Raw genomic sequence first — 25,863 nt, 5'->3', positions numbered from 1 at the left:
AGTGGCGGTCGCTTAACCTAAGCGACCGGCACAAGCGACCGGCTGGTAAACAGTGACCAAATAGATTTCGGTTTTGATTCAAATTGGTTTATGTGACTTATATATTCTAATAACCCTGTGTTTAGGTGAATACTGTTTAAAAGAAAAGTCTACTAATAATTACTGGATTCCATTTTACGGACATTTCAGTTATATGCAAGTAAGGACATCTATCTTATCTATTTATGTATACTTCAGCATGTTGATTTATTAATTGTTATTCTTAATCTGTACCAATATAAACTGCTGTAGTTTCATATATAATTCTGTTATACTACTGCTGTTTACTTTGATTTCATATTTACTTTATGGTTTGTGATTGTTATGAGATGGTGGTAGTTGGTATATGATTATGATAGTTGGGGTATTCCTTTTGGGATATCTTGGCTGATGTTATCGGAGGTCAGTGGAATGGGACACATGCCTGCTGATGCCTTCAGCACTATCATGATTAATTGATGACATTGTTAGGATGAGTCTAGATTGCATGGCTAGGTACCCCACATGCTACTACCCTTTCGGTAGGGGAATTGAAACCGAGTGACCCGTGATGACAGTGATGTGACTTGGTGGTCCACCGTTGGTCATGAAATGGTAGGGTTTGCATATGTTAGGGTTGGGCTCATGGATGTCCAAGGACCGGACCGGGTGTCGGGAGGAATCATGAGAGCATCCGCCCCAATGATATGTGGATGACCATAGGGTTATGGAGTAGAGTCCAACAGAGGTAGCCAGTCCGTGAGGATTCTTACTCCTAGGTTGCGAAGGATACTTGAACCGAGTTGGTTGGCGGTGCCATAGGGGATGTATCTCGGACTTCATGTAGACATGTAACCATTATGACCTTGCATTGGATTAGAAACCCAGGACATGCGCCAAGTACTCATTACCAATGGTCGTGGTGAGAGAGTGTGGACTTAACCCCTAACCATGGTTTGTGAGCCAGTGTGGACTTTCCCTTTTTCCCCGGATCCCTGCAGAGGTAACCGGTCCTTGCCGGATCAGAGTGATGAGACTTACCCAGAGGAGGGCTGGTGTTTATCTTAAAGCATGTCAGCTATTAGAGACTTGCATAGTTAGAAATCATAACATCATTCATGTTTTGCATTCATTCATATTACTGTTGTATCATGGCATTTTTGGATGATGGATGAGATATATGATTGTTTCTTACTGAGTTCTTTAGAACTCATTCCTTTATTCTTTGTATGTTTTTAGCCTATACAGAAGAAGGATTTGTATCCGAAGATGGGCTGGTTCCCTATGAAGGAACCATCCCGTTTGAAGAAGATGTGGCACCGCCAAATGGGAGATGGAAATAGCATGTGCGGGAGTTCTCTGCGGGTGCATGGAGTGCGCTTATCGCACCGGTTGATGGTCGAGGCGCAAAGGTGGTCGGTGCGTTCCGACAGAGATCGGAGAAGAATTGGAGAACCCCTCACCTCATTAAACTGGAATCTAAGTTCATTGACTTAGAGAAACAAACTGGAAAGAAACTGATTTAAACACTTTTATTCCGCTGCCCTCATTTTTGATTTATTTATTATTCTTTATTTTCTTTCCTTTGTTATTGGAGCATTTTGGGCTTCTGTAATTCATTTAATTCAGTTATTGAATATTCTTGCTCATGATTATCTGTATTTGTCTTAAATATTGTTGATAGACTAAAACCTTGGATCTTGTGACGGATCGCACCCACGGGTTGTCGGGCGGGTAACCGAGACCGACGGGTGGGGTGTGACAATGGTGATCATAGGAGAAGTAGGAGACAAGCTGTTTTGGAGGAGGTGATAAATCTTGCAACAGATAGGTGAGATGGATGGATTTGTTGGGGAGATTTTAATTATGTTCTACAGTGGACGGAAAAGGAAGGTGGGAAGTGTATTAGCTCTAGAGATGCAGAGGATTCTCGGACAATGGTTGACCGATGTGGACTAGTTAAGATTATTATTAAAGGGCTCAAGTTTACCTGGAGTAACAGATTTCAGGGTGGAAGCACTACAAGAAAGCGGAGCTACAGCGGCATTTTGGAAATGCCGCCATAAGTCTAAAATGTTGTTGTAAACCTTTCTTGGCGCTTCAAAAATGCCGCAAAAAAGCCGGCAAAAGCACTGTCGTATTATTATAGCGGCACTAAATGCAAACGCCGGTGATGGTAACTTACGACGACACATTTACTGGTGTCTAGGAAGTGCCATTATAGGATTCTATTTGTGGCATTTATTAACCGCCGCGGGTGGAAGTGCCATAATATTGCCGGCGTAAAAGGAATTTATTACGGCGCTTAAGAAATGCCGCCATAGACTATTGGTTTTTTACTTTATTACCGGCATTTTTAATAAATGTCGTCATGTGTTACTTATGCCAGCGTTTTCAATAAACTTGTCATATGTTACTTATGCCGGCGTTTGTAAAACACCAAGATAGGTTTTTGTAATTAAAAAAAATTGGTTCCAAAAAGCCAAATTCAATTTTACAAATGAATATCCAATTCCATCAATCCAAATTCAATTTTACAAATGAATATCCAATTTCATCAATCCAAATTCAATTTTACAAATGAATATCCAATTTCATCAATCCAAATTCAATTTTACAAATGTAAATGTGCCACTTTCCATTATACATATACCAACAATCCAAAATATATAGTTGAATCATGTAATCAACAATCCTCATCTGGATTCACACCCTTGTTAGGTTCCTTCCCATCAAAGTAATCCTTCAGAAGTTGTTGGACCTTGGGAATCCTGGTGCTTCCACCAACAAGAACAATCTCCTCAATCTGGTTCTTTTGCAATCCTGCATCGTCCATTGCCTTCTTCACTAGTCCCATTGTTTTCCGAAAAAGATCATTGTTCAGTTCCTTAAAACCGAGCACGCGTCAATGGTTCAGAGAAATCCATGCCATCATAGAGAGATTCAATTTCCACACGGACTTGGTGCTGGCTACTCAAGGCCCTCTTGGCACGTTCAGCCTCCCTCCTGAGCTTTCCAATTGCCCTATTATCCTTTGTTGATGTCTTTCCCATGCTTCTTCTTGATCAATTTGATGAAGTACTCCATAATTCTTATTTCAAAGAACAAAACATATGTACTTGAGTGAGTTAGAGACAGAGAAAGAGAGAATCTGATTCTTCTACAAATGATTCTTCCGTGTTTAGTAACTCACTTCTGCTGCAACTTCATACTGATTACCAAAAGGGTCATCCTTAAGACCTCCATAGAACTTCTGTGGATACTGAACAAACCCACTTTCAGGTTCCTTCTCAAAGCCAAGCAGGAGGCACATCGCATGAAGCACAATGAAGGAGCCGAGTCTAATCTGAAAACCAGATTGGAGAGGGAAGTAGTAGTGATAATGAAGTAATTTATGTTGCGTAAATTGAAGGGAATCTAGAAGAACTCTTGAACCAAGACTAAAGAACTCTTGAACCAAGACTAAATTGGTGAAAAAAGCATTATTGCACGGTATAAAAGAAATGATAGCTGATCTCTAACTTGAAGTAATTTTGCATTTCTTATCAAAGTTTGTTAATGATAGGGAATATATGAAACATACATAGAAAATCAATTTTACAGCCCTATTTTTTAGGAATAATTAAGAATAAATAGTATTAATATATAAAACACATAGCACTACTCAAACCAATCATACCAATGAAACAGTTAGTTCTGTTTTAATAATTACATTCAATTCCAACAAGGAAATTAGATAAATGACCTGAAGCAACCCAAACATGTAACAAAAATAAAGAAGCTAACATTGTGATTCTTCAGTCCTCCCTTCAGTGGAATTCTTAAACCATAATCTAATTACCTATTAGAATATAAAATTAAGTATCTAATGAACCTGCTCATAATTAGCTTTCAACAAAATTATTGGATTATCTGTATATTATCACAAAATATCCCACATTCTCAGTCCACCTGATCTGATTGAGAAGCCATAAAAAGAACAGCTTCTTTTCCTGCCTTTTGAATTGCTTAGTACAATGAGTCCAGATGAAATAAAATAAGGGTAAGAACCAAATTGGACAATAACTTCTCATGTCACTAAGGTTAGAAGTCAGTGTCATGAGGGCTAATTAGGATCAGGGCCAATCAGAGTTAGGGCCAGGGCCAGGGCCAATCAAGGTCAAGGCTAGGCAAGGGCCAATTAGGGCCAACCCATTCCAACCTGGCCCAATTAGGGTCAATTAGGGCGGGAATGGGCTTGGCTTGGCCCTGTAGGGCTTAGGGCCAGGGACAATAATCATTGGCCCTAAACTAGGGTCAGGGCGGAAATGGGCTCAAATTAGAACATATAGGGTTGGGCTTGGGATTGCAAAAGTCCAGCCCAATTGCAATCCTAATCAGTGCTGTGTCTAACTATTCGGCCAAATTCCATTCCGATCCAGAGATTTCGGGTCTTACCTCGACAAAGTCACTGAGTTTTTTTCCCCCTTCCTTTTTTGGTAATAAGGTCATGAGTCTTCCTGACTAATACAATTGTTTTTTATTTTTTAAACAGAATAATAAAATTGTTTTACGTACAACCAAAGCGAATATGGAATTTAGAAGAAAAACAATTTAATCAACAGTCACGTTTGTATACGTGTTTAGGATTAACGAAGCATAAAATAATAAATTATCCAATTTAAACCAAACAAACCATTCACTTGGAAATTGGGTTTTGATAGTTTAATGAATTGATATACATTTTTTTATTTATTTAATACAGAAAAACATAAATGCACAACATGTTCAATTTATTAAATTTCTTTTTTCAAACTTGAGCTGCAAAACTATTTATCTTCACGACATTCATATCTCACATGGAATGATAGATCATTTTTTCCTTTCAATTACACTGATCACTAGTTCTTATATGCGTTTCAAGTTGCCTATGTCCATCAACAACAAGATGAGGAAACAACTTGCTGACTTTTTATGAGGAGTTTCTAGAGCAACATGTAGTATATATTAGTATTCTTGGAACAAGCTTACTCACAATAAAGCTGAAGGGGGACTAGAACTTAGAGAACCTGAACTGTAGAACTTAGCTTTATTGTCTAAGGCAGCTTGGAGATTATATACCAACCTAGATTGTGAATGGGCTAAATTGGTAAAGGCAATTTACTACCCTAATACAGATGTTTTGAATGCAAGTCTGGGTTCCTCATCATCGTGGTGATGGAGGAGTATTTGGGAAGGGCTACAAGTGATATAGCAAGGTTTACTTTGGAAAGTGAGAGATGGGGAAAAGATAACCATAGCTATAGAGAGATGGGTGCCGAGAGTTGAAGGTGGTATGGTCCATTTGGTTGATGATGGCAATCCCTCTATCTTCAAAGTAGCTCACCTTATAGACTCAATTTTGGGGCAATGGAAAAGAGGGGCTAATTCAACAATTGTTCTTAGAAGGTGATGCAACAATGATTCTCAACATACATTTTTACCTACTCACAACAAGGAGGACCGTTTGATTTGGAGGGTTGCTAGGGATGGAAAATACTTTGTAAAATCAACATATTTGATGTTGAAACGTGATAAGGAACAGAAAGAGAGATCCCAGGCATCAACAACATCGATCAACAGATGGAAGAATACGCTAGTACAAGTGTGGAAGGCTATATGGAACATTAAAGTGATGCCAAAAGGAAAGTCTTTTTTTATAGAGAGCTATGGGAGGAGGAATAACATCGAGAGAAGGTCTAGCTATTAGAAATCTGCCTCAGGAGATGAAATGCCCAAGATGTAACGAGGAGGAGGAATAGCATTGAGAGAAGGTCTAGCTATTAGAAATCTGCCTCAGGAGATGAAATGCCCAAGATGTAACGAGGAGAAGGAAACACCTAAACATATACTTCTAAAATGCCCCCATGCAAAATCGGCTTGGTACGGTAGCATGATGTCCTACAAAATGCTCAAGATGAAGCCTTCAAACTGTAGTATTGGATTTAATCATGGGGTCATTGGAGTGTATTGGGGAAGGAAATAGAGGAGGATTTGAAGCATTTTTCGGCTTGTCTAGCATGGGTGCTTTGGATTGCACGAAATGAGTTCATCTTCGATGATCAAGCAAATCCCCTATAAAAGTGGTAGCTTCAACATCGGTAAGGATAGAGGAATTTAAGAAAGCCAACATAGAAACTCGATCGACTAACCCTTCTCAACGTCAACAACATTCGAGGAGACCCCAACTATAGAATGACTAAAGATCAATTGTGATGCCTCGTGAAAGAAATGAACTTTGATCGGTGGTTTGGGAGTAGTGTGTCTGGAAACCCCTCTTTGCCATTGTTGAAGCAGCGACTTTTAGAAGCAGCATCGAAGGTGAGGCGATGGCTATTCGCAGAGGTCTGACTGAAGTGGTACACATGGGCTTAACTAAGGTTGTTTTGGAGTCTAATTGTCTTGAACTTATGGGCTGTCTTCAATGTGGATCTTTCACTGGCCCAGCCCAGCTCTCCTTCAATTCATTTTAGATGACATAGAGGTTTTGTCACACCCATTTGTGGAGTGCAAAACCTACGGGCCAGGAAAGAGGGTATTTAGTAAATCCGCGTCATGCGTGTAGAAAGTTTTCAAATTCACGACTTTTAACCCCTCAACTTATTTGATTCATTTGCATCACCCTCGTTTTTTCATTCTACACAACACGATCGATCTGGGGAAAAACCTTGATCGCAACCCTAAACCCCAAGCTTTCCCTCCCTCTCCGCCGGAAAACGCCTTCCTAATTTTCTCCTGATGTTCTAAATTTCGTTGATCCATTTCGTTTTATTGGCAAGAACACTGGTGTTGCGAGCGAAGTTGAGTGAATCGCAAACGGGATAATGTGCTATAGATTTCTTTGACGAGCTGAAGGTACTGTTTCCGTTGGACTCTGCAAGTTCTCTTTCCCAATAGGAACTTTTATGATATTAGAGGTCTATGTCGATGAAGGTTATTGGGAACTTAAGGGTTGTGTAGTGTAGATGAATAGAAGTGTAAGACTTTTTCAAATAGTTACTATTTTAGTTCAGGTTCTTGCAGAGTTTTCAGCAGATTTTATCGAAGTAGCAGTTAAGTGACGTAATCGTACCGGTTACCGTGTGAAAAATCTCATTTTGTCTGTCGATTTTTAGGTATTCTCCATCATTGTAATTTATGATTTCCCTTGATGCTCAGGTGATATGGTTACAGATATTTGTGACTCTGTCTGCCCACCAAGTAATGTAAATCCACTTCATTTAATCCAACGACCCTTTGCAGGTGCAGGTATCATCTCCTTGCTTGTCAGGCTTGCCTTTACACAAGTTAGAAGCATTGAAAGAGCTTGAACTAAGTAAATTCCCCCAAGGCCCTTTGCCTTTTCCTACGCTGAGTGATATACCAAGCCTTACTTCACTAAACTCTGTCTTTGCTACCTCTCTCTCCGGTAAGGTTCTTCTTCTGTTATTCAGCATTCAAGAAAAGCTTCCATTCTGCAATAGTGCTGAAAATGAATGGCTTAGACACTAGCAACGGAACATTTGGGCAGGTAAATAACCTTCTAAAAGTCAGGGTTGCTAAATTAAGGATGTCGGGAGGCATGAGCGGTAGGACATGGGAAGGACAGAGTTAGAAGTATTTATATTTGGGGAACCTAGCGTACAATCAGTAGTTGACAAAATGGGAAGTCAGTTTAGCTGGCTTTGTCATGCATGTGAACCAGCAAAGGCACTGTGAGGAGTGATATGCTGCAGACTGAGCTGTCCAATGTCCAAAAGGGAAGAGTGAGGAAAGTTAAAATATTAGTTCTGTCATTATTGTGATTGGTACAGCTCTTTTGATGTTTTGCCAGTTTTGCACTGACTTGAACTACTCTGACCAATGTGCTTGCCCAGAAGCGAAAGCGAATCCAAACAATTTACTTAAAAAAAAAAAGCGGGGGTTTTGAGCTTAAATAATGTTGATGTGGGTGGCTGACTCTCCATTGGCTGATGATGATACTTCTGTTTAAGCCACGTATTCTCCAGTGGCATCTGCTTTGTCTGCTTCATCTGCTTCTTCTTCAGCCTCTGTTCTAGCTTCCTTACCTGCCTACCGCCCTTCTTCTTGGGTGTTCCTGGTTTGGTTATAGAAGTTCTGATCTGTGTATAGTTTTTATTTAAACCATTGTAGGCATCATCGTCCGTCCTTTATTTTTAGGTGCTTATTATTATTGGAAGTACATACAATACTAATAGGTTTGTGTATTCTTTTCTACAGTGTCTTCCTACAAAAATTGGCTGGCTTGTAAACTATAATTGGCTGCCTTGTAAACTATAGTTAGACTTTTCTTTCTTGTTCTCTTTATTTCTCTCCATTTTTCTTCAATTGATCTTCTCCTTAATTTTCATTTTCCTGGTTCTGCTACTATGTTCTAGACAATAGGTTCTCTTTATTTCTCTCCATTTTTATCCTGCTGTTCTTTTCTTTAATTTTCATTTTCCTGGTTTTGGATTCTTACGCCTGGATCGTCCACAAGGGTGTGAATCAAAATCCCACTGGGAAGAATATTGGTGTAGGGTGTTTAGTAATTAGGGTTCAGACAGTCCCTTGTATTGACAAAAGTACCTTGAAGGAACTCTTTGTCTTATGTAATATGCTTATTATTTTGAAATGAAGATGCTGGCCATGTATTTGATCTGGGTTACTTTTGATCTGATCTCATAAGACCCTCCGTAACACCTTGGGATTAGTCAAATAATCTCTCCCTTATACGATCCTTCTCCCTCTTTCAACCTCACCAACATTGTCACAAAACTACACACACACACTGTAACTCAAGGATAACTCAGGACTTGAAGTAAATTGTAGCAAGAGCACTCGATTAACATAAGAATGGTTAACACAAGGCTGCAATACAAGATACCTCCCTATCTTGAATCTTCACCCTAATTGCCCCAAAACTAGAGGGTCTTCCCCTCTCCTAGGAGTCAAGCTCGCCCGAACACTTCCACCAAATTCTCCCCTTATGGGCCTACACAAACACACACTTCCCCTATACATACCCCCAACACAATCCCAACATGTAACCAACTAATTCCCTCATTTGGAGTTGATCCCCTACAACTCCCAAGTACTTTACGTCTACGGTGCGCGTCCCTCAAAGTTGGTGCCTTAACATAATCTGATGGGGGATGCCTTGTGTAAGTTTATCAAAAATCCACCTGAGATGTTACCGAGTAGATCACATTGATTTTTTGTAGTTTGAGGAGCGAAATGAATGCAAATGATTTACAATTGTTTTTACTGATGAGAGAGTGTCGAGGTCATATCACTATTTACTGATGAGAGAGTGTAGAGGCCATATCCCAAAGTGTTTATATGAGACTACTACAGGGCCTTGTAATAGCCAGGATTTCTAGATGGTGGTATGGTTATTCATGGACTTGATGTTGGATGGCTTGAAGTAGATCAATCAATTGATAGTACACTTGTCATTTTGTTTATATCTTTACATGTTTTTTGCAATTTTGATACTGTTGAAGATGCAAAAACAGTGTATGCCCAATATGTTGACAACAGGAGTGAAGGTGCTGAGAGGATATTTAATCAAATGGATGAAAAAGAATCCAGTTTAATATAATGTGATGATTAAAAGGCATCAGTTGGCTGAGCATTCTAAAACAACCACACCTAAAGCACTTCCCAAGGACGTTATGTTTTTTTCCCTGATAAAGAAACACTTGTTATTTGCTATTACTAAACATGTTTCGTTCCTGCAGAAGTATTCCTTAAGGTGGCAGGGAGACTTTCCACCTCAGAAATACTTCCATCCAACAGTAGTGTTACAAAACAGATGATAAGTAATTACCAACTTGTCCTCCTGTCTATTTTCTAGTCATTAGGGAAATTGCCTGAAAATAACATTGGTTCCTCGGTGAAAATTGCGGTTTGATGATCACTTAAATTCTGTCCACTTCTTTCTTTACTGTAGAGAAACATGTATCTTTGAATGAATGAAGTAGAATTTGAAGGAACTGTCATGTTGGTGGGACGATTAATGGGAGAGGGAGAGTTTCGGAGATTAGAATAGTATTCTCTTGGGGGTAGGTCTCGGAGGGAGAGGTGTTATAATATTGATTTTTGTCAGGCTGGGTTGGGGTGTTTTACTAGGGCAACATCTTAAGGCTTCTTTCAGTTCAATATGATTCACTGGATTGGGTATTGTGCTGATAAGATATGAAGGTCGGGACTGTCGGGTAGCTGGAGTGGCTCGATAGGAAGAGGGCCAACTTACAAGGATTCTTGATGAATGTCAGACTTACTTAGGGTTTTTAGGCCCTGCGGTGAGGGTAATCTGGTTCCTGGACCTTGTGGCTAGGGGTTATAGGGATTTTAGGGGAGGTTAGGGGTGAAGGGAGTCTTGTCTAGGTTAGGCCAGCACGCTTTAGGGTGGTTCTTGACTGAAAATTGAATCTGAACTTGGTATATTTTCAGTTTCAGATTCAATTCCAAAGTTAAGGGTTGGGGAAAACTAGGGTTTCAGTTTATAAGGTTTCTGGGAAGGGTTGGGGGCTGAAACTTAGGTCGAGTGCTAATGGGGGATGGGATGGTGTTGGTTCTCTGAAGGGATGGGGTTTGGTGAAGGGAATTGGGAGTTGTAGAGTTTTAGGGTTTGGAGAAAAGATACTAGGTGCCGCAAGATGGAGAGAGGGGGGTTTAGAGAGGCTTAAGATGAGGTAGGAGATGGGGAATGGGGTGGGTGGCTACTTACTGTTTACTGCTGGGAATTGAAAAGCTCTTGAAGAAGAAACACCACAAAGCTGCTGAGGGGTCTCCTACAAGTTGGAAACTGATCGTGTCGCTAACCAATCAAAAATAAAATCCTATACTAATCTTGCAAGTAGAAAGTACGGGGTCGAACTATGGGGAACTAAAAGGCTAAGTTACTAAGATTGAATTTAACAAAACTAAATTTAAACTAAATCTATTAACTAATGTAAAACGTTAACTGTGAATATGTGAAGATCTTTGGGATTTCGAATCCCCAATGCTTTTCCCTAACCGATATAACTCTACACTTCAAAGTAAATTAGGGATGGTCTTCCTAGATATGCCCTATCTTCGCAAGACTATCGTCCTTCACGGAAGCTTGGCACGCTTAGTTCGCTGAGTTATAGAACATCTTTGGTCAAACTCAAACACAACCAACTAGAAGATATAGAACAATCAACTTAATGAAATAAGCATGGTTCATCTACATCCCAAAGCAAAGGAACTAGCTACTCATTATTACAAAGTTCATAAGAAAAATAAAGATGAAACATAGGGAGAGAGAGAGATGTGGTCTTCTTCTTCAGCAATGAGAGAGATGAGAGCCGCATTCGCTGTCCTCTTTTCTGTGGTTGGCTTCTCTTTTATGTCTCCCGCACACAATGAATCCCCTCTCTTTACCCGTCGATTTGACCTTTATTCTTTCGGAATTTGGAAAAACTCAAAACTGGAAAGTTGTAGATATTTTCAATATCGTTTCATAGCATCTTGAATCATCGAATTCCAAGCTCATACGAGAGAGATATGCCCAAAATACTGAAGGTAGGTCTGTTTACCCGATTTTCAGATTTATTACCAATTTTGTTCCTTAGACCTCCACCTATTTCCAATTTGGCTAAGATCTCACTTTTCATGATTTCTTGAGCAGCAAGATTGAATGCCATGATTTAAAAGCCACCAATATCTAATACATTTGCCAACTTTACTCCATATTATCTCTAATATCCAAAATCTCCTTATTCCTGAAAAATACACAAAAATACTCAATTAGATCTCTTTAATTAAATAAGTATGGGGAATTAAATCAAATAAATAATGGTAAATGCATGCTTATCAGAAACCTTGAGCAACCACAATTGCAACCTCCTTGTCTCTAAACTCCTTGAAGAATTTTATTCATCAGCATAAACTGGTTTGGTTACAAGCCTAGGCCTTATATGTATAGCCTGGATTAAGGTATTCCTACTAGGACTCAATCAAACAAAGAGTGATATTTTAAATAAACTTGCAGCTAAAAGGAATTCTATTTTAAGTGGAACTCCTACATAGACTAGGAGTGTTATCTAACTGATCATAGACTGAATTAAAAACAAAAATAAGGTAGGAATGGAGTCCTGATAATATCCTGCATCTAATGCGACCCAATAGGTCTCGAATAGAGTTTGCAAAAAGACCTAGCTACTCCCTATGTGGTTCGGCCTTTCTGTAGGGCTGCAGGAAGTAGGCATCAGCCCTAGGTCTTCTTTCCCCTTTATTGGGGGTGGTCCTGGCACTTCACTTCAGTAGCAAAGTCAATAATTTGTCTCTCTTTTTTTTATTTTTTTCCTTTTCTTTTTAGTTTAAATGAAGGCTGGTCTTTAATTTTTTTTATATCTGTGTAATTTAAATTTAGTGAAGAAAAATAGTTAACAGACTAATTGGATTAGGCATGCTGGATGTCCCCCCCTCCTTTTATTTCCTTTTGGTGTTGGATGTTCTTAAACAAATCTTGGATGCTTGGATATTCTCTTAGGTGGTTAGAAGATCTAACCCAACTCATTGCACCCTTTCGAAGGCATTAAATAACTGAAAATTCTTGAATGTGTCATTTGTTTGTTTGTTGCAGAATACGATGGAAATATGCTTAGCCTTTGCTGCTGACAGTCCTCCGCTTGCAGTCATTGCAGCTGCAAAGATTGCTGGCATTTTTGTAACACCTGATTCTAGCCTTCCCTCTGGCTCTGCACCATTTTTTCGATTCACTTGTGGGTATGATTACCAACCTGCTATACGCATGTCTCTACTTTTTCTAAACCTGTAAGAAGCGTAGTTTCTGATTGTATTATATTTTACAAGTATTATAATTTTGTGTTAACTTGTTATCATTGAGCAACCATTTTGAGATTTGTTCATTTTTACTAAATAGCGCCATTGTATTGGTGAAAGTTCTGATATCTAATAATCCGTTACTTGGAAAATAGAAACTCACCAGCTGTAAATTACTTCTACTGCCATAAACATCACTACAAATTTTGGTATCAGATGAGATATAGAGGTGCTAATAAGAATAAGCGATTGGTTTCTGAGTAAATTTATCAGAATTGGAAGTGTAGAGTATTGAGAACTCCAAATTAAAGTGGACATTAACAAAGAACATAGTTGTCTAGGATTCACCTTGGCATTCAGGTGTCTTAGATTCCTTGATTACCATGTGTCTAGGCTCACCACCAAAACCAATATGTTCTGTGAGCTATACTGATCTCGGTTGAGTTATGTGCATTTATAAGCCGGGTTGGGCCGAGATCTTGTTTCAGTCAAGATCTTGTATTCTTTTTATTTAATTTGTAGGATATCTTGTCTCGATGGGTGAAATTTCTGGGGTATGAAAGGCAAATGATTATGGCTGCGCTTGGTATGCATTCTCAGTGCATAACATATTCTGAAATTATCCAAAGGAACCATTTCATATAGCTCTTCCTCGTAAACTGGAAAACGCCCAAGAATGAGGCCTGCTTTTGAATGGCACTTTTAACTGATTCTGCGTCTCATTCTGTCACTCTTGAAGGGTGAGAGATAAAGGATAAACTCTCACCTTACCATTTACTGTAGATTTTTAACCTCTTGGAGTTGAGTCTTCAATTGAGTAAAGAACACTATAAAATAATAGAGATCTTTAGCTTCAATGACTCTTGGTCTAAGCAAGGTACCATAACTTTGGCAAGTGCACTGAGTGAGTGCGGCTCAAAGATGGAGTGTCTGAGCTCCATGGCCTGGAAATGCTTCATCGGCCAGTGTACCGTTCCACAGTGGAGCCAAGAAATGCTTCAGATGTTTGGTCCCAGATGCAGGTCTCTAAGGTGGAGCTTGCATCGTCCAGCCTACTGTAGCCAAGAGCAAAGATCTGGTGCAATTCAGGATTTCCAGGAGGTCGGCCTGGCATCTGACTCATAAATTTCAATTTAACTTAGTAGGTATCTGATTGAAACTTCATGTAAAGGATCTTGTCCACTGAGATGGTGTGGCAGATACCATGCATTTTCCATGCCTTGATTACTGAGAAGGCACGGCGGGCATTCCATATTTTTCTATGTTTTGGCTACCCCAATGACCGCAGTGGATTCAAATGAAGTACTCATCTAAATTTTCCAGTTTTGCAATTTCTGTGGGCCTAAAATGTCCACCATGAGTTGCTTGATGCAACACTAAAGTGTATTCTGAATTCAAGATGTGTTTTATACAAGAGCATCTAAACAATGCTCTGATTCTTAATCACAAATAAATTCTGTGGTATCAAAATGTGAATGGATGCCACTCACAACCTGAGTTAGCTGACATTGGTTGCCTCCTCCCTCTGAAAAGTAGAAAAAAGATAACTACGTGCTTGAAGATGGATTACACCACAATCCCATCCCCCACGCTTTAAGCTGTGTCACAACACTAGCTCGTGACCTCGTCACACTTGTAATGAAACCACAGCATTTTCTTTTCCTTAGTGGAACGAGAACTTCATTGCATGGTACTGGAATAGGTGTCAGTGACATGGAAAACAATATGGTATTGATTGGTATCGGCGGTATCAGGTAAAATGTTGCGTCAGGCAGTCAGCGTACCTTTTGGGTATCAGACCAGTATTGCCATCCCCACCTTTGTCTTTCTAAAGTCGTAAAAATTCATAAAATAAATTCCAAAAATTTCCTATGAATAATAAAAAAAATGTTTGTGTGAAATATTAAATAAATACAATAAATTTTGCTAAGCTTCAAGATGAATATGAGAAGTATTTGTGTTTTTTAGGATAAATTTGGACGATCAGTATCAACGAATGATATACATTTGGTTTTTTCCCCCCTTCACTTTGAAATTCGGTGATTTAATGTTAGGATTGGACCGTGCGAAAAGGTGCGACTCTACATGAGACAGACTGAACTTGACATTTTGAAAAGTGCTAGAGAACTTTTAAAAATAGAAGAAAAATAAAAATAAAGTAAGCTCGATGCCACTTTCCGGTTGCTGACTAGGGTGTTTTTTGTGGGCTTTGCAAGTTCCTAGCAAGCCATACGTAATAAAGTTAGTAGACAGATTATGGAGATTGAGGCTTCCCCTTCCCCCCCCTCCCCTGGACTCATTGCTTCTGTTTTTGTGTCCTTTATGTGCTCAAATGGTTCAGCACCAATGACTTGACTGCTTGTGTGAATACCATAGAATCTTTTCTTGCCGAAATGGATGTTGGATGTAAGACTTCTTTTTAGGTTCTGATTATCATGTATCTTTCACCTATTTTGCAGCTTGAAATTGCGTGGCTCCACTGTACTTCTACGCTATCTTGGTCGGGTGGCAGCAATTCCGAATTTCTACGGGCAGGATGCATTAGAAGCCGGCCAGGTGTGGCTTGGTGAATTTGCAAAATCTCTATATTACTTTACATGACTAATTTGAGATTTGAGTACACTGGTGCAGTTCCCCGGTTTTCCTTTTTTGCCCTTTGTGGTAAAGCTTGATAATAAATTTGTTAATATAATTTTCCTATCTCCCTTCTTCAGATTGATGAGTGGCTAGAGTATGCCTCTATCTTTTCTCGTGGTTCTGAATTTGAGTGTGGCTGCACCTATGTTGATGAATATCTATTGTTGAGGACTTTTTTGGTCGGTAGTAGTTTGTCTGTTGCAGATATAGCTATTTGGGCTGGTCTTGCAGGTAATTTCCCGTTTTGCGTCCATGGGCAAAACTTTGTTCTCATTTCCTGCAAACTAGATACATTTATGTTATTTCCTGTTCAGCACCCCTTTCCGTTTTTCTGTTTACATGCGGAACATGTTTAGACTCCCTTTCAATTCAACTGTAAAAGTGTAAGTGGTATGTGTGTGGTTGATCAATTCCCAAAGTTCTCAGATGGACCAATTCTGATAGTTTTTCCACACTCTGTATTGTCACTAAAATTGGATGACTCAAATCATAACCCACGATGATCTCTGTGTGTGATACCGAGTTTAGTTAGTTTGTTCATGGATTGTATGGATAATTATTGTCTGACATTATCATCATCTCTTATACTAAACTTCACTGCCAAATATTTCTTCCTGGCAATTTTACTTCCAGAAGTATTTTTGGCCTCAAAATGCAGTGAATGGCAGCAGCTTCAGCTTTGTCTACTGTTGCACCCCCTTTATCTATATATATATATATATATTTATTACCTTTATAATACGTTACTCTGTCGTTGACAGGTAGTGGGCAAAGATGGGAAAGCTTGAGAAAGTCAAAGAAATACCAAAATCTAGTCCGTTGGTATAACTCAATAGCAGCAGAACACAATGTGCTGTTAAATGAAGTCACTGCAGTATATGTTGGGAAAAAAGGTCTTGGAAAGTCATCTATTATCAAACCAAAGGAAAGTGAGGAGCGTGTTAATCAATCAACAAGTGTGGGTGGGGAAAGCAATGAGAAGGGAAAGGTTGGCACTCGATCCACCTCTGAAGTTGATCTTCCAGATGCTAAAATTGGAGAGGTCTGCTTGCGATTTGCACCAGAACCCAGTGGGTATCTTCACATAGGGCACTCAAAAGCTGCACTATTGAATCAGTATTTTGCACAAAGATACCAGGGTCATGTAATCATTCGTTTTGATGACACCAATCCCTCAAAAGAAAGCAGTGAATTTGTTGACAATCTGCTGATAGACATTCAGACTCTAGGCATCAAGTATGAGAAAGTTACCTACACTTCAGATTACTTTCCACAGTTGATGGAAATGGCTGAAAGATTGATACATCAAGGGAAGGCTTATGTTGATGATACACCAAGGGAACAGATGCAAAAAGAAAGAATGGATGGTATTGAATCAAAATCTAGGAATAATAGCCCTGAGAAGAATTTGGAATTGTGGAAAGAGATGATTGCAGGATCTGATAGGGGGCTGCAGTGCTGTCTTCGTGGTAAGCTGGACATGCAAGACCCAAATAAGTCTCTTCGAGATCCTGTATACTACCGGTGTAACCCAGTTCCTCACCATCGAATTGGGTCCAAGTATAAGATATACCCTACATATGATTTTGCATGTCCTTTTGTTGATGCTATTGAAGGTATAACCCATGCCCTTCGATCTAGTGAATATCGTGATCGGAATGCACAGTATTTCAGGATTCTTGAGGATATGGGATTGCGCAAGGTCCACATTTTTGAATTTAGTCGGTTGAATATGGTATACACACTTCTTAGTAAAAGGAAGCTTCTTTGGTTTGTTCAAAATGGGAAAGTTGATGGATGGGATGATCCCCGCTTCCCGACTGTTCAAGGAATAGTACGTAGAGGTTTGAAGATTGAGGCCTTGATACAGTTCATTCTTGAGCAGGTGAGCTATCAGATTGGCGGTTTTATTTTTGCTGTTGTTTATTTTGAAATCTTTTTTTATTTTTGTTTTTTGTATCAATTTGATGTTGTAAATATTCTACATCTTTTTTTGGGTGAATTATAAACATTCTACGTTGTTAGACTGTTCGACATGCACGTCAGGGTCATACCCATTGATTTCATGGCCTTGTTGCATTGCTGTTTCCAGGTGCCTATGAAGGCTCAGCTGGGGTATACTCTACCTAATCTGCCAGATAGCCTCTCCCCTGGCATCCCCCATGCAATATTCTGTTGTAGTCCTAGACTGATGGGAGATCAACTTGGATTGACTAGAATGCTCAATAAAGAGAACTTAGAATTGGTCAACTTGAGTTTTGTAGGTCAATACTCGGATTAGATGGTAGGGTTTTGTCAAGTGAGTGTAGAGGGATATCTATAATTGAAGGTTTGTGGTTTTGAGGATGGTGCAATATTGCTCAATTTGAAAAGAACAGTTTATGGTTCCAGGTATTTGGATAGTGAAGAATGGGAAGGATCTAGGTTTTCTAATGATCAGATGAGGTTGCATTGAAAATCGAGTTTCTGGATGGGTGGGGAAGATTGAATCCAATTATGGGGTCAAGTCAATGGTTGATTTGGATTGGGTGAGTCTAAGGTTTCACAGGAAGAACCAGAAATGGGGATTTTTAGGGTCTGAGTGAGAGATGGGGGGAATTGAGTTTACCTTCTGGGCAGGGAGTGTTTTGATCAGTTTTTGGGTTGCTTCTGATGGTCGGAAGCGTCTGGGGGTGAGTTAGGTTTTGAAAATTGAAGACTGTTAACCATGATGTTGCCTGCAAGTTAGACGTCCCTTATTCGGTAAAATAATTACACGCTCCTACCATTAGTGAATGACTGTTAGATGGTGATGTTGCTCGGTTTATTTATTTAATTTTTTTCCAAGACAAAGTACCTATATGATGGTGTGAAGTACCTATCAGTACCTATGATACCCATTCCACATTTAAGAGCCACACACATCTTCTTCCTCAACCGAATACCTCAATGGGAAGGAACAGCAGAACTGTTTGCACTATGGTGAACCAATTTTCCTTTCTGGTAAGACTATATTCATGCAAAAAAAGAAGCTGAGTCAATTGAGAAAGGTACGTGACTGATCTTCCATCTTCCTCTATGTTCTGTCTTCTCCTTCTCATCTTCCCTTCTACCTGAGTTTCTTAAATAATCACCATAATCTGTTTTCCGGCAGTTGCAACAGCCTTGAGTGTGGGGATATCTCCTTGACATATCCCCCTTTGTCCCTAAGGTTTTGAGTCGGAGTTCCTTATGTGATAACCGTAGGTCTTTTTTGCTGAATTCTTACCTGTTTTGAGAACACATAATCAAGTTTCAGAGGTGACCTAGTGGTTGGCTTCCTAATATTTCACTAACTAGAGACCAGCATATTGAATCCAGTGAGATGTTTTAAAGTCAGAGCAGTAACAGTGACCTTTTTGATAGTCACATGCCAGAGATAAAGAACACAATGTTTCCTTTCAAGCAAGATAATGTGCAACTATCTGACAGACATGATCTCAAAAACATGCATTGCCAGCTACACATGCTGACCATGATAACAAGGAAATTTTTAACAGACAGCCCCGTCTTTGTCTTTTACAGCTCCTTCTTTAAGACCTTGGTGATTGAGTTATTTTTACTAATATTCATAACATAAGAGACCGTATGCTGGGAGAAATGAGTAATTTCTAATTGGAGCAAACCTGAGATAAAATCAGTGTTTTATTATTATTTCAAGCTTCCTTGGGACGGCCTTTGAATCTTGATGGACTCTGGTGCTTTCCATGAGGTTGGAATCCTCATCTTCCTCGTACATTTAAACTGGCTCAATTGCTTCACCTTCCTCACTTTTTTGGTAGAAGGCTTTGGTCTAAGTGTCTTTACTGGCTTCTTATTCTTTGACGTCAAGTTCGTCCTGTTTGTTTTGTCTTTATTTCTTCACCTTCCGGATTTCCTCTTCCATCTTCTTAAATGATTGTATCCCCCATGGTGGTGTTGGCCTCACAATTTAGGGGTCTTGTTTTGTTGGAACTTGGAAGTTAGAGATCAGTGTTAAATAGGTTTACTGAGGAAGGGTAGTAGATACAAGCAAGGAGGAAAAAAGAACCAAAGAAGCGTGAAAGTGGGGTGATGGTATGGTGAGCAAACAAGAGTCTGGTGGCAAGTCCCATGGTGGGGGCGTTCGGGCTGTGAAGAAGGTAGAAGAACAATAGTTAATGGGTTTCCACATGTCCCCTGTATAGAGTACAAGGGATGGCTTGTGTTTTATGTTTTATTGTAAAGGATAATTTGATAAATATGAGTTTATCAATGTTTAAAAATGGGTACTGGTTGATATTTCTATGCTTACTGTCAGGGCCTTAATATTAGGGTGAACCTTAGGGGGTGGTGCTGATAATTTCCCAAAACGGAAGGGGAAGTTAGATTTTGGGGTTACGAGGATAGGAAGAAGAAGAAGAAGAAGAAGAAGAAGAAGAAGAAGAAGAAGAAGAAGAAGAAGAAGAAGAAGAAGGGTTGGGGATGATTCGCTTAGTGATTGTAGATGAACAGTAGATAAGAGACTTGAAGGTGTCCCTGGAGTTGCAGACTGTACTTCAATGTTTAGTCTGTTCAATGGAGACCTAACTTGGCCAGCTTTGGGGAGGACAAACAATTCCCTGGATCTGATTAGAAACTTAGAACTAATTGAAAGGCAGTTGCTGAAGACAGTTTTATTCAAACAACCTCTAGTGCAGGGGTAGGGAGGATTCTGGCACGGTGACACCTGATGGTGCTGGTTTAGGGAGGAATCCCTACAATTGAGGCTACTTTTAGGTATCTGAACTGCATCACCTTCACCATCAGTAATCTGCATATTTGTACTATGTTCAGACATGCACAAACAAATGACACTTTTTCAATTCCAATAATGTTGTTGTTTCAGTGTTCATACTTGAATATCTTGGCTATTGAATGGTGGGTGTGGGTATTTTTAAGGTCCTAGATTTAACATATCTGAGAACCTCCTGACTATCTACTCTACAAAGCTTTTTATAATGATAACTTTCCGATACCAAAAAATGATGGATAGCTTTTGCATAATGGGTACGGATATGTACGGCAATTAATCAGTCTGTACGGCAAGTAGTATGTCGCCAGTAATTTGGCCGAATAAGTCGTGTACGGAAATTGTACTTTACGTGTTTAAAACGATTGATTTGAACAAGTATGGGATCAAAAGTACCCGGCGGGGGGAGGGGGGACAAGAGGGGGTTTAATCCTTGTAAAAATCAAGAGCAAATACAAAGGGGGAAAAATAAAAAATCTAATTTGAGGCCATTTTTTATTCTTTTGGATCTCTCTGTCTTAAGATAAATAAGACAAATATACAAAAATATTTGTCAGGTAACTCATTAAATCCACAAAATATTGTCTAAAAAGGTAAATATAAAAATCAGTTGTACATGATGTATTATGTTTCTCTCTTTTCTATTATGAAACAATCCAATATCTTCTTGTACTTTGACAAGTCTTTGTTGTGGTGCTGTATGAAAATGTTCCTTGCCCTTTTCATATTCTCATACAAAAATGGGCTTGTTGCTTCATTACCATCAACCAAATGAAGGATGATCAAAGGTTCTAAAATCGGGTATACATCCCTTATATTTTCCTCAAACCATGAATTTTATATTATTTTAGTGACCATTGCACCCAATTGAGACTTGCGATGCCTATTGGCCCTCCATTTTGATGATGCCACCATTACTCCTAGGTCATCATCAACATTATGATTGGTTTTAACGCATTAAAAAGTTTAAGTAAATCTTGTTTTGCATGGCCTTTTCAACTTTTGCTGTTTTTCAACTTAGGACCTTTGATGAAAAAGGAACTAACTTACATATGGATTGAGTTGTTCAACAAAGGTGATGGTTGATGATGAGCAAGTTGCGAGTCTTGACTTACGAATGAAGAAAAGACATGATGAGTAAAAGGAAAACAATGGGAACGAGGTTTTTGTGAATACATATAAGGGTTAGAGATTTTCTATGAACCTTTTGGCCTTTTAATTTTTAAATAAAGCATAAAACCAATTAGTATGCCAATTAATATGCCAAATATAACGGAAATTAATAAGGAAATCAATACGGGTTGATTTCGAAGTCGGGTATGACAACAAAGTGTATGCTTAATATGCAAAAAATTCATTTTTGTCAATTATACTTTCGGATTGCGTATTAATATGGCGATTAATACACGTATTTACTAATTATGGGTTGGTCTTCCATTACACAAAGCAATATTTCACTTATTTTCAATGGATTATAGGATCACTCTTCAAAGCATTGAGAAGATTTGGCTTTTGAATTCCTATCTTTAAGTCTATTATGACACTTTTTTGGATGCACTGTTTGTATATGTATTTTTCCCCAACCTATTTGAGTAAGCCCCTCAGGATCTAATATAGCTACAGCAACATTTAACACTTGAAGTATTTATTCACAACCTGTTCACAAAAGAGAAGCGCTTAGAGGAGTTGAATTACTAGATTCAATTATGGAAACCACACATGATGACACATAATTACTATCTTATCTGTCTTCCATTTGCATTTAGTTTTAGGAAATGAAGATGGTCTATTATGTGGTTTGGACTGTCAGACTGTTCTATTCTAACTAGCTGCATGTTGTGTAGAAGGTGAAGTGTATGGCTCTGGTTTTTAGTTCCCAATGATTTGCAGTCTCAGAATCTTCCTATTCTAATTCATAGTTATAATTTCTTTTTGCTGTACTTTCTATTTGCTGTTCATTTCATTTCTGTTGATTTTGGTTACACCTGGGTTCTGTAAGTGCTTGAATAGCTAATCTCTAATATGTATATATATTTTTTGCTTCAGGGTGCCTCAAAAAATCTCAATCTTATGGAGTGGGACAAATTGTGGACAATTAATAAGAAGATAATTGATCCAGTATGTCCTAGGCACACTGCAGTAGTTGAAGAGCGATGTGTGATGTTGACCCTTGTGGATGGACCTGAGAAGCCATTTGTCCGGATAATACCTAGGCATAAGAAATATGAAGGGGCTGGAAGCAAAGCTACCACATTCACAAAGAGTATATGGATAGATCAGACTGATGCACTCTGTCTGTCACAGGATGAAGAGATAACTTTAATGGATTGGGGGAATGCAATAATTAAAGAAATTGTGAAGGACCAAGATGGAAATGTCACTAGATTGGTTGGAGCTTTGCACCTTAAAGGTTCTGTTAAGACCACAAAATGGAAGCTTACATGGTTACCTGTAATGAATGAGCTTGTTAACCTATCCTTGTTTGAGTTTGACCATTTGATTACCAAGAAGAAGGTAAATCTTTGCTGCAGCCATTTTTAGGGGTCACTAATTATTATTATTATCTTTCTGTATTTCACACAACTCCCTTCTCATCCCCCTTCCCTCCCCCCAAAACAACAACCCAAAAAAAAAGGGGGTTGGGGGGAAGAATTGGAAAGGGCTGATGTTTGTGTAAATGTCAATATTGTGCCCTGCTCTTGTAATTCCATTTTTACTTTCATGGTTTGTACAAGTTATAGTACAATGGTGTTAATATCTGGTTATTTATTTATGATTAACTGCAGCTGGAAGAAGGGGAGGATTTTCTTGATGCTCTTAACCCTTGTACAAAAAAGGAAATTTCTGCACTGGGGGATTCCAATATGCGCAATCTGAAGCGTGGGGAGATAATACAGCTTGAGAGGAAGGGCTATTTCAGGTGTGATGTTCCATTTATTAAATCTTCGAAGCCAATAGTCCTGTTTGCAATCCCTGATGGCAGGCAACAAACATCAATCTGATGAGACCTTTATGAGCTAGTTGCCTGACAGTTAATTTTGTTTTTAGAGTTTTCTTTTGCCATATAGTGCTCTCCATATTTTAGTGCTGAGTAGAGAAATATGTTCTTATAAAATGAAATACTCTTACATATTTATCACTGTATTAGTTGTTGGTCTCAGACATATTTATCCCCCAATGCGCCTTCATTTCTAAAAGTGTCTAGCTCATGGATTGTCTAATGCTTAAGGAACTACTTGTTTAATTGGTCGGGAAGGGAGGGAGTGTTGATTTATTTTATTTTAGGCACTAGGCATCCTATCGAGGTCATTTCTCGACTGCTTCTTCATTTAGCAAGTTGATGACTCCCATTCTGGTTGTTAATGACCTGTTTTATGGTCCTGCCATATTCATGTTTTACTTCTTTTGCGGATGACCATGGTATTTTATAACTGTTGTTTTCTAGTGCTTTCTTTTCGTTTGTGACTCATTGTGTATCCTATTTTCTGTTAGCATTACACTTGGCTCTAGCATCTGGGTTTTTTCATCTTCTGGCATGGTCTGGGTGATATACTTGGAGGCATCATGATGCTGCTACAAAATAGATAATAGTAGCAGCAGCCAGAACCTTATCTCCATATTCACTCTCTGTTTACACCTGTAAGTGGTCAGAAGCAAACTCCAGCCTACTCAGCTAAGCATCCTCTTTTGGCCGTCTTCCCTTTCTTATAATGCAAGTCAATCTAAATCATGCAACAACTGGTGCTTCTACGTTCCGCGATTAGCCTTGTGGGTTTTTCTCGGTTAACTGGTTTTCAAAATTTGCCCTCACTCAAAAGATATCTAGTACCGTGACAAGCTCAGCTATTTTTAAGAGGTCTGAACTTGTTTCAAGAAGATATCGTTTTGAGTTTTGCTTGAATTCATCCTCTTTCACTCTAGAATGTCAATTCTGTTTTTGAAACATGATTTCCTATTTGGGGTGCTTGTGTTCAGATTTCTTATTTTTGGTTATCTGTTACTCCTAAAGCCTTGGCTCTCCAACAATCGATTCTTAAAAATGAGTGCTTTGTCACGAGCCCTTATTAAGTACTGGAGAAGTGGTTACTACCTTCAAGTTCTTGATAAATTTTCAATTTATGAGAAAAATGAAATACTCTTTTCGAAGCTGATGGTTTTCCAAGACTATAACTTGATATGATCTGTTCTCACCTTGCTGCTCTCTGTTCTTACGGTTTTGATTTGTGGGGAAAGGGATATGGTGACAATCCCTCTTGTACAAGTTGGTTCTTTTTGGATGAGAAAAGTAGTTGTGCATTTTCTGTTGACTGTATTATGTCATGATGAGAATAATTACTTCGTGTTGTTCAAATCAGAACCCAGCGCTATAGCATAAAGTTAACCCAACAAAAGAATTTAGTGCATACATTTCACAGAAAGAAAATGGGAGATTGAAAAGAATGAATTACAGAGGTTTGAGCAAGTGACTCCGAGTCTTCTGAGATTGAATGGTGGCAGTACATTCGGTGGGAAAGCCCCGAGGAAAGTGTTTCATGTCTGTTTAATTACTGGACCCATTTCAAATTGCTGTTGGTTAGCAGAGATTGAAAGAACCTAGTTTTGTTGCCAGATGCATATGAGGCAGAATTGGAATTGCAAGAAGGGGATCCAGGGGACTAAACACAGGCATTTGAATTGAAGTTGTGGTAGGAAGCGGAAAGGGGTGCTTTGGGTCCGGTCAGTCATGACAAGGCCACCCTCTGGTAGTGCAGTCATCGGAAAAAAAGGAACAGCCTCCGGCTCCAAGTTCTTAAACTCTCTTAATACATGAAAATGAGATCAGAACGTTAATATATGTGAAAATCTGAAGAATTTGTAGGGATCTCCAATCAGGTTTCCCAAGAACTCAAAATCTCTCCCCTTTGAAGATTACTGCAACAGAATTGAATTTTGGCTTTTCACTAGTCTTGGTGTTCATCTTACTGGATACCTCTTTAATGTCTGTCTCTGCAAGTAATTTCACCATCGCTTGCGGTGCCGGTCGTGCCAAGATGCTAGCAATGGGAGCTTCTAATTCTGTCACTTGACAAAACTTCGGGCTCTGGTTTCCTGCCAAATAACGAGCATCTGTTTGGAAAGACTGATGGGAGCTTCTCATTCTTATGCATGACAAACACATTCCTGTTTTCCTTTTGACCCAAAAATAGAATTGAACTCTGGAATCGCCATGGTTTACAAATTACAACCCACCCTATATCGCACACAATTCCTGAGGAGCACTATCATGCAACTCAGTCTCAAAGCTATCTCTTAAACGACCAAACTAATTCAGGCGATAGAGATACCAACCTGAATTTGCTTTGGTTTAATACTTTGCATATGCTTTAAGATGCTTACCAACCTAGATGCACCATACCTACGTTGCTTATCAGAAGATAAGATAAGCTAGCCTGTCAAAGTCCCTCTAGGTATTGCTTTCCGTTGGCTTGTCGAGAATTTAGAGCAAGAGATGTCCCATGTGGTGTCAATTTTTGCAGGGTTCAGTACGGACTTTGTTAGACGCACCAAACCCAAGCCTTTGCCTTTGTCCCCTCAATGAGACTCGTGGGGAATCGTGCCTGGCCATCCTATGGCTAGCATTTGTC

General features: G+C 39.1%; 1 protein-coding gene across 4 annotated transcripts; it reads left to right on the top strand.

The window, feature by feature from the left end:
• The first annotated feature begins 6,600 nt into the window (after window positions 1-6,600).
• Window positions 6,601-25,090, top strand: LOC149011744 (glutamate--tRNA ligase, cytoplasmic-like). Of its 4 annotated transcripts, none has more exons than XM_089160727.1 (9): window positions 6,601-6,891; window positions 7,060-7,151; window positions 7,279-7,444; window positions 12,635-12,777; window positions 15,294-15,390; window positions 15,549-15,702; window positions 16,233-17,356; window positions 22,286-22,753; window positions 23,026-25,089. In XM_089160727.1, the coding sequence occupies exons 4-9, from the start codon at window positions 12,641-12,643 to the stop codon at window positions 23,239-23,241; spliced, it is 2,196 nt and encodes a 731-aa protein (XP_089016853.1). In that variant the 5' UTR covers window positions 6,601-6,891; window positions 7,060-7,151; window positions 7,279-7,444; window positions 12,635-12,640; the 3' UTR covers window positions 23,242-25,089. The 4 variants fall into 4 exon arrangements, with proteins under 4 accessions (XP_089016853.1, XP_089016852.1, XP_089016851.1 ...); XM_089160726.1 differs by having other exon boundaries at window positions 7,050-7,151; XM_089160725.1 differs by lacking the exon at window positions 7,060-7,151.
• The last annotated feature ends 773 nt before the right edge of the window (window positions 25,091-25,863 follow it).

Source organism: Hakea prostrata, chromosome 7 (assembly GCF_041222555.1).
Source record: "Hakea prostrata isolate BN-2017 chromosome 7, UWA_Hpros_2, whole genome shotgun sequence".
In the NCBI taxonomy this organism is placed as follows: Eukaryota; Viridiplantae; Streptophyta; class Magnoliopsida; order Proteales; family Proteaceae; genus Hakea; species Hakea prostrata.
This window is presented reverse-complemented; position numbering and strand designations above follow the sequence as displayed.

Excerpts from the sequence above, each read along its gene's own strand:
- LOC149011744 (XM_089160728.1), top strand. The coding sequence starts at position 12,641 with ATGGAAATATGCTTAGCCTTTGCTGCTGACAGTCCTCCGCTTGCAGTC. Across the intron at positions 12,778-15,293 it reads TTTTTTCGATTCACTTGTGG|CTTGAAATTGCGTGGCTCCA; the intron begins GTATGATTACCA and ends CCTATTTTGCAG. Across the intron at positions 15,703-16,232 it reads TATTTGGGCTGGTCTTGCAG|GTAGTGGGCAAAGATGGGAA; the intron begins GTAATTTCCCGT and ends TGTCGTTGACAG.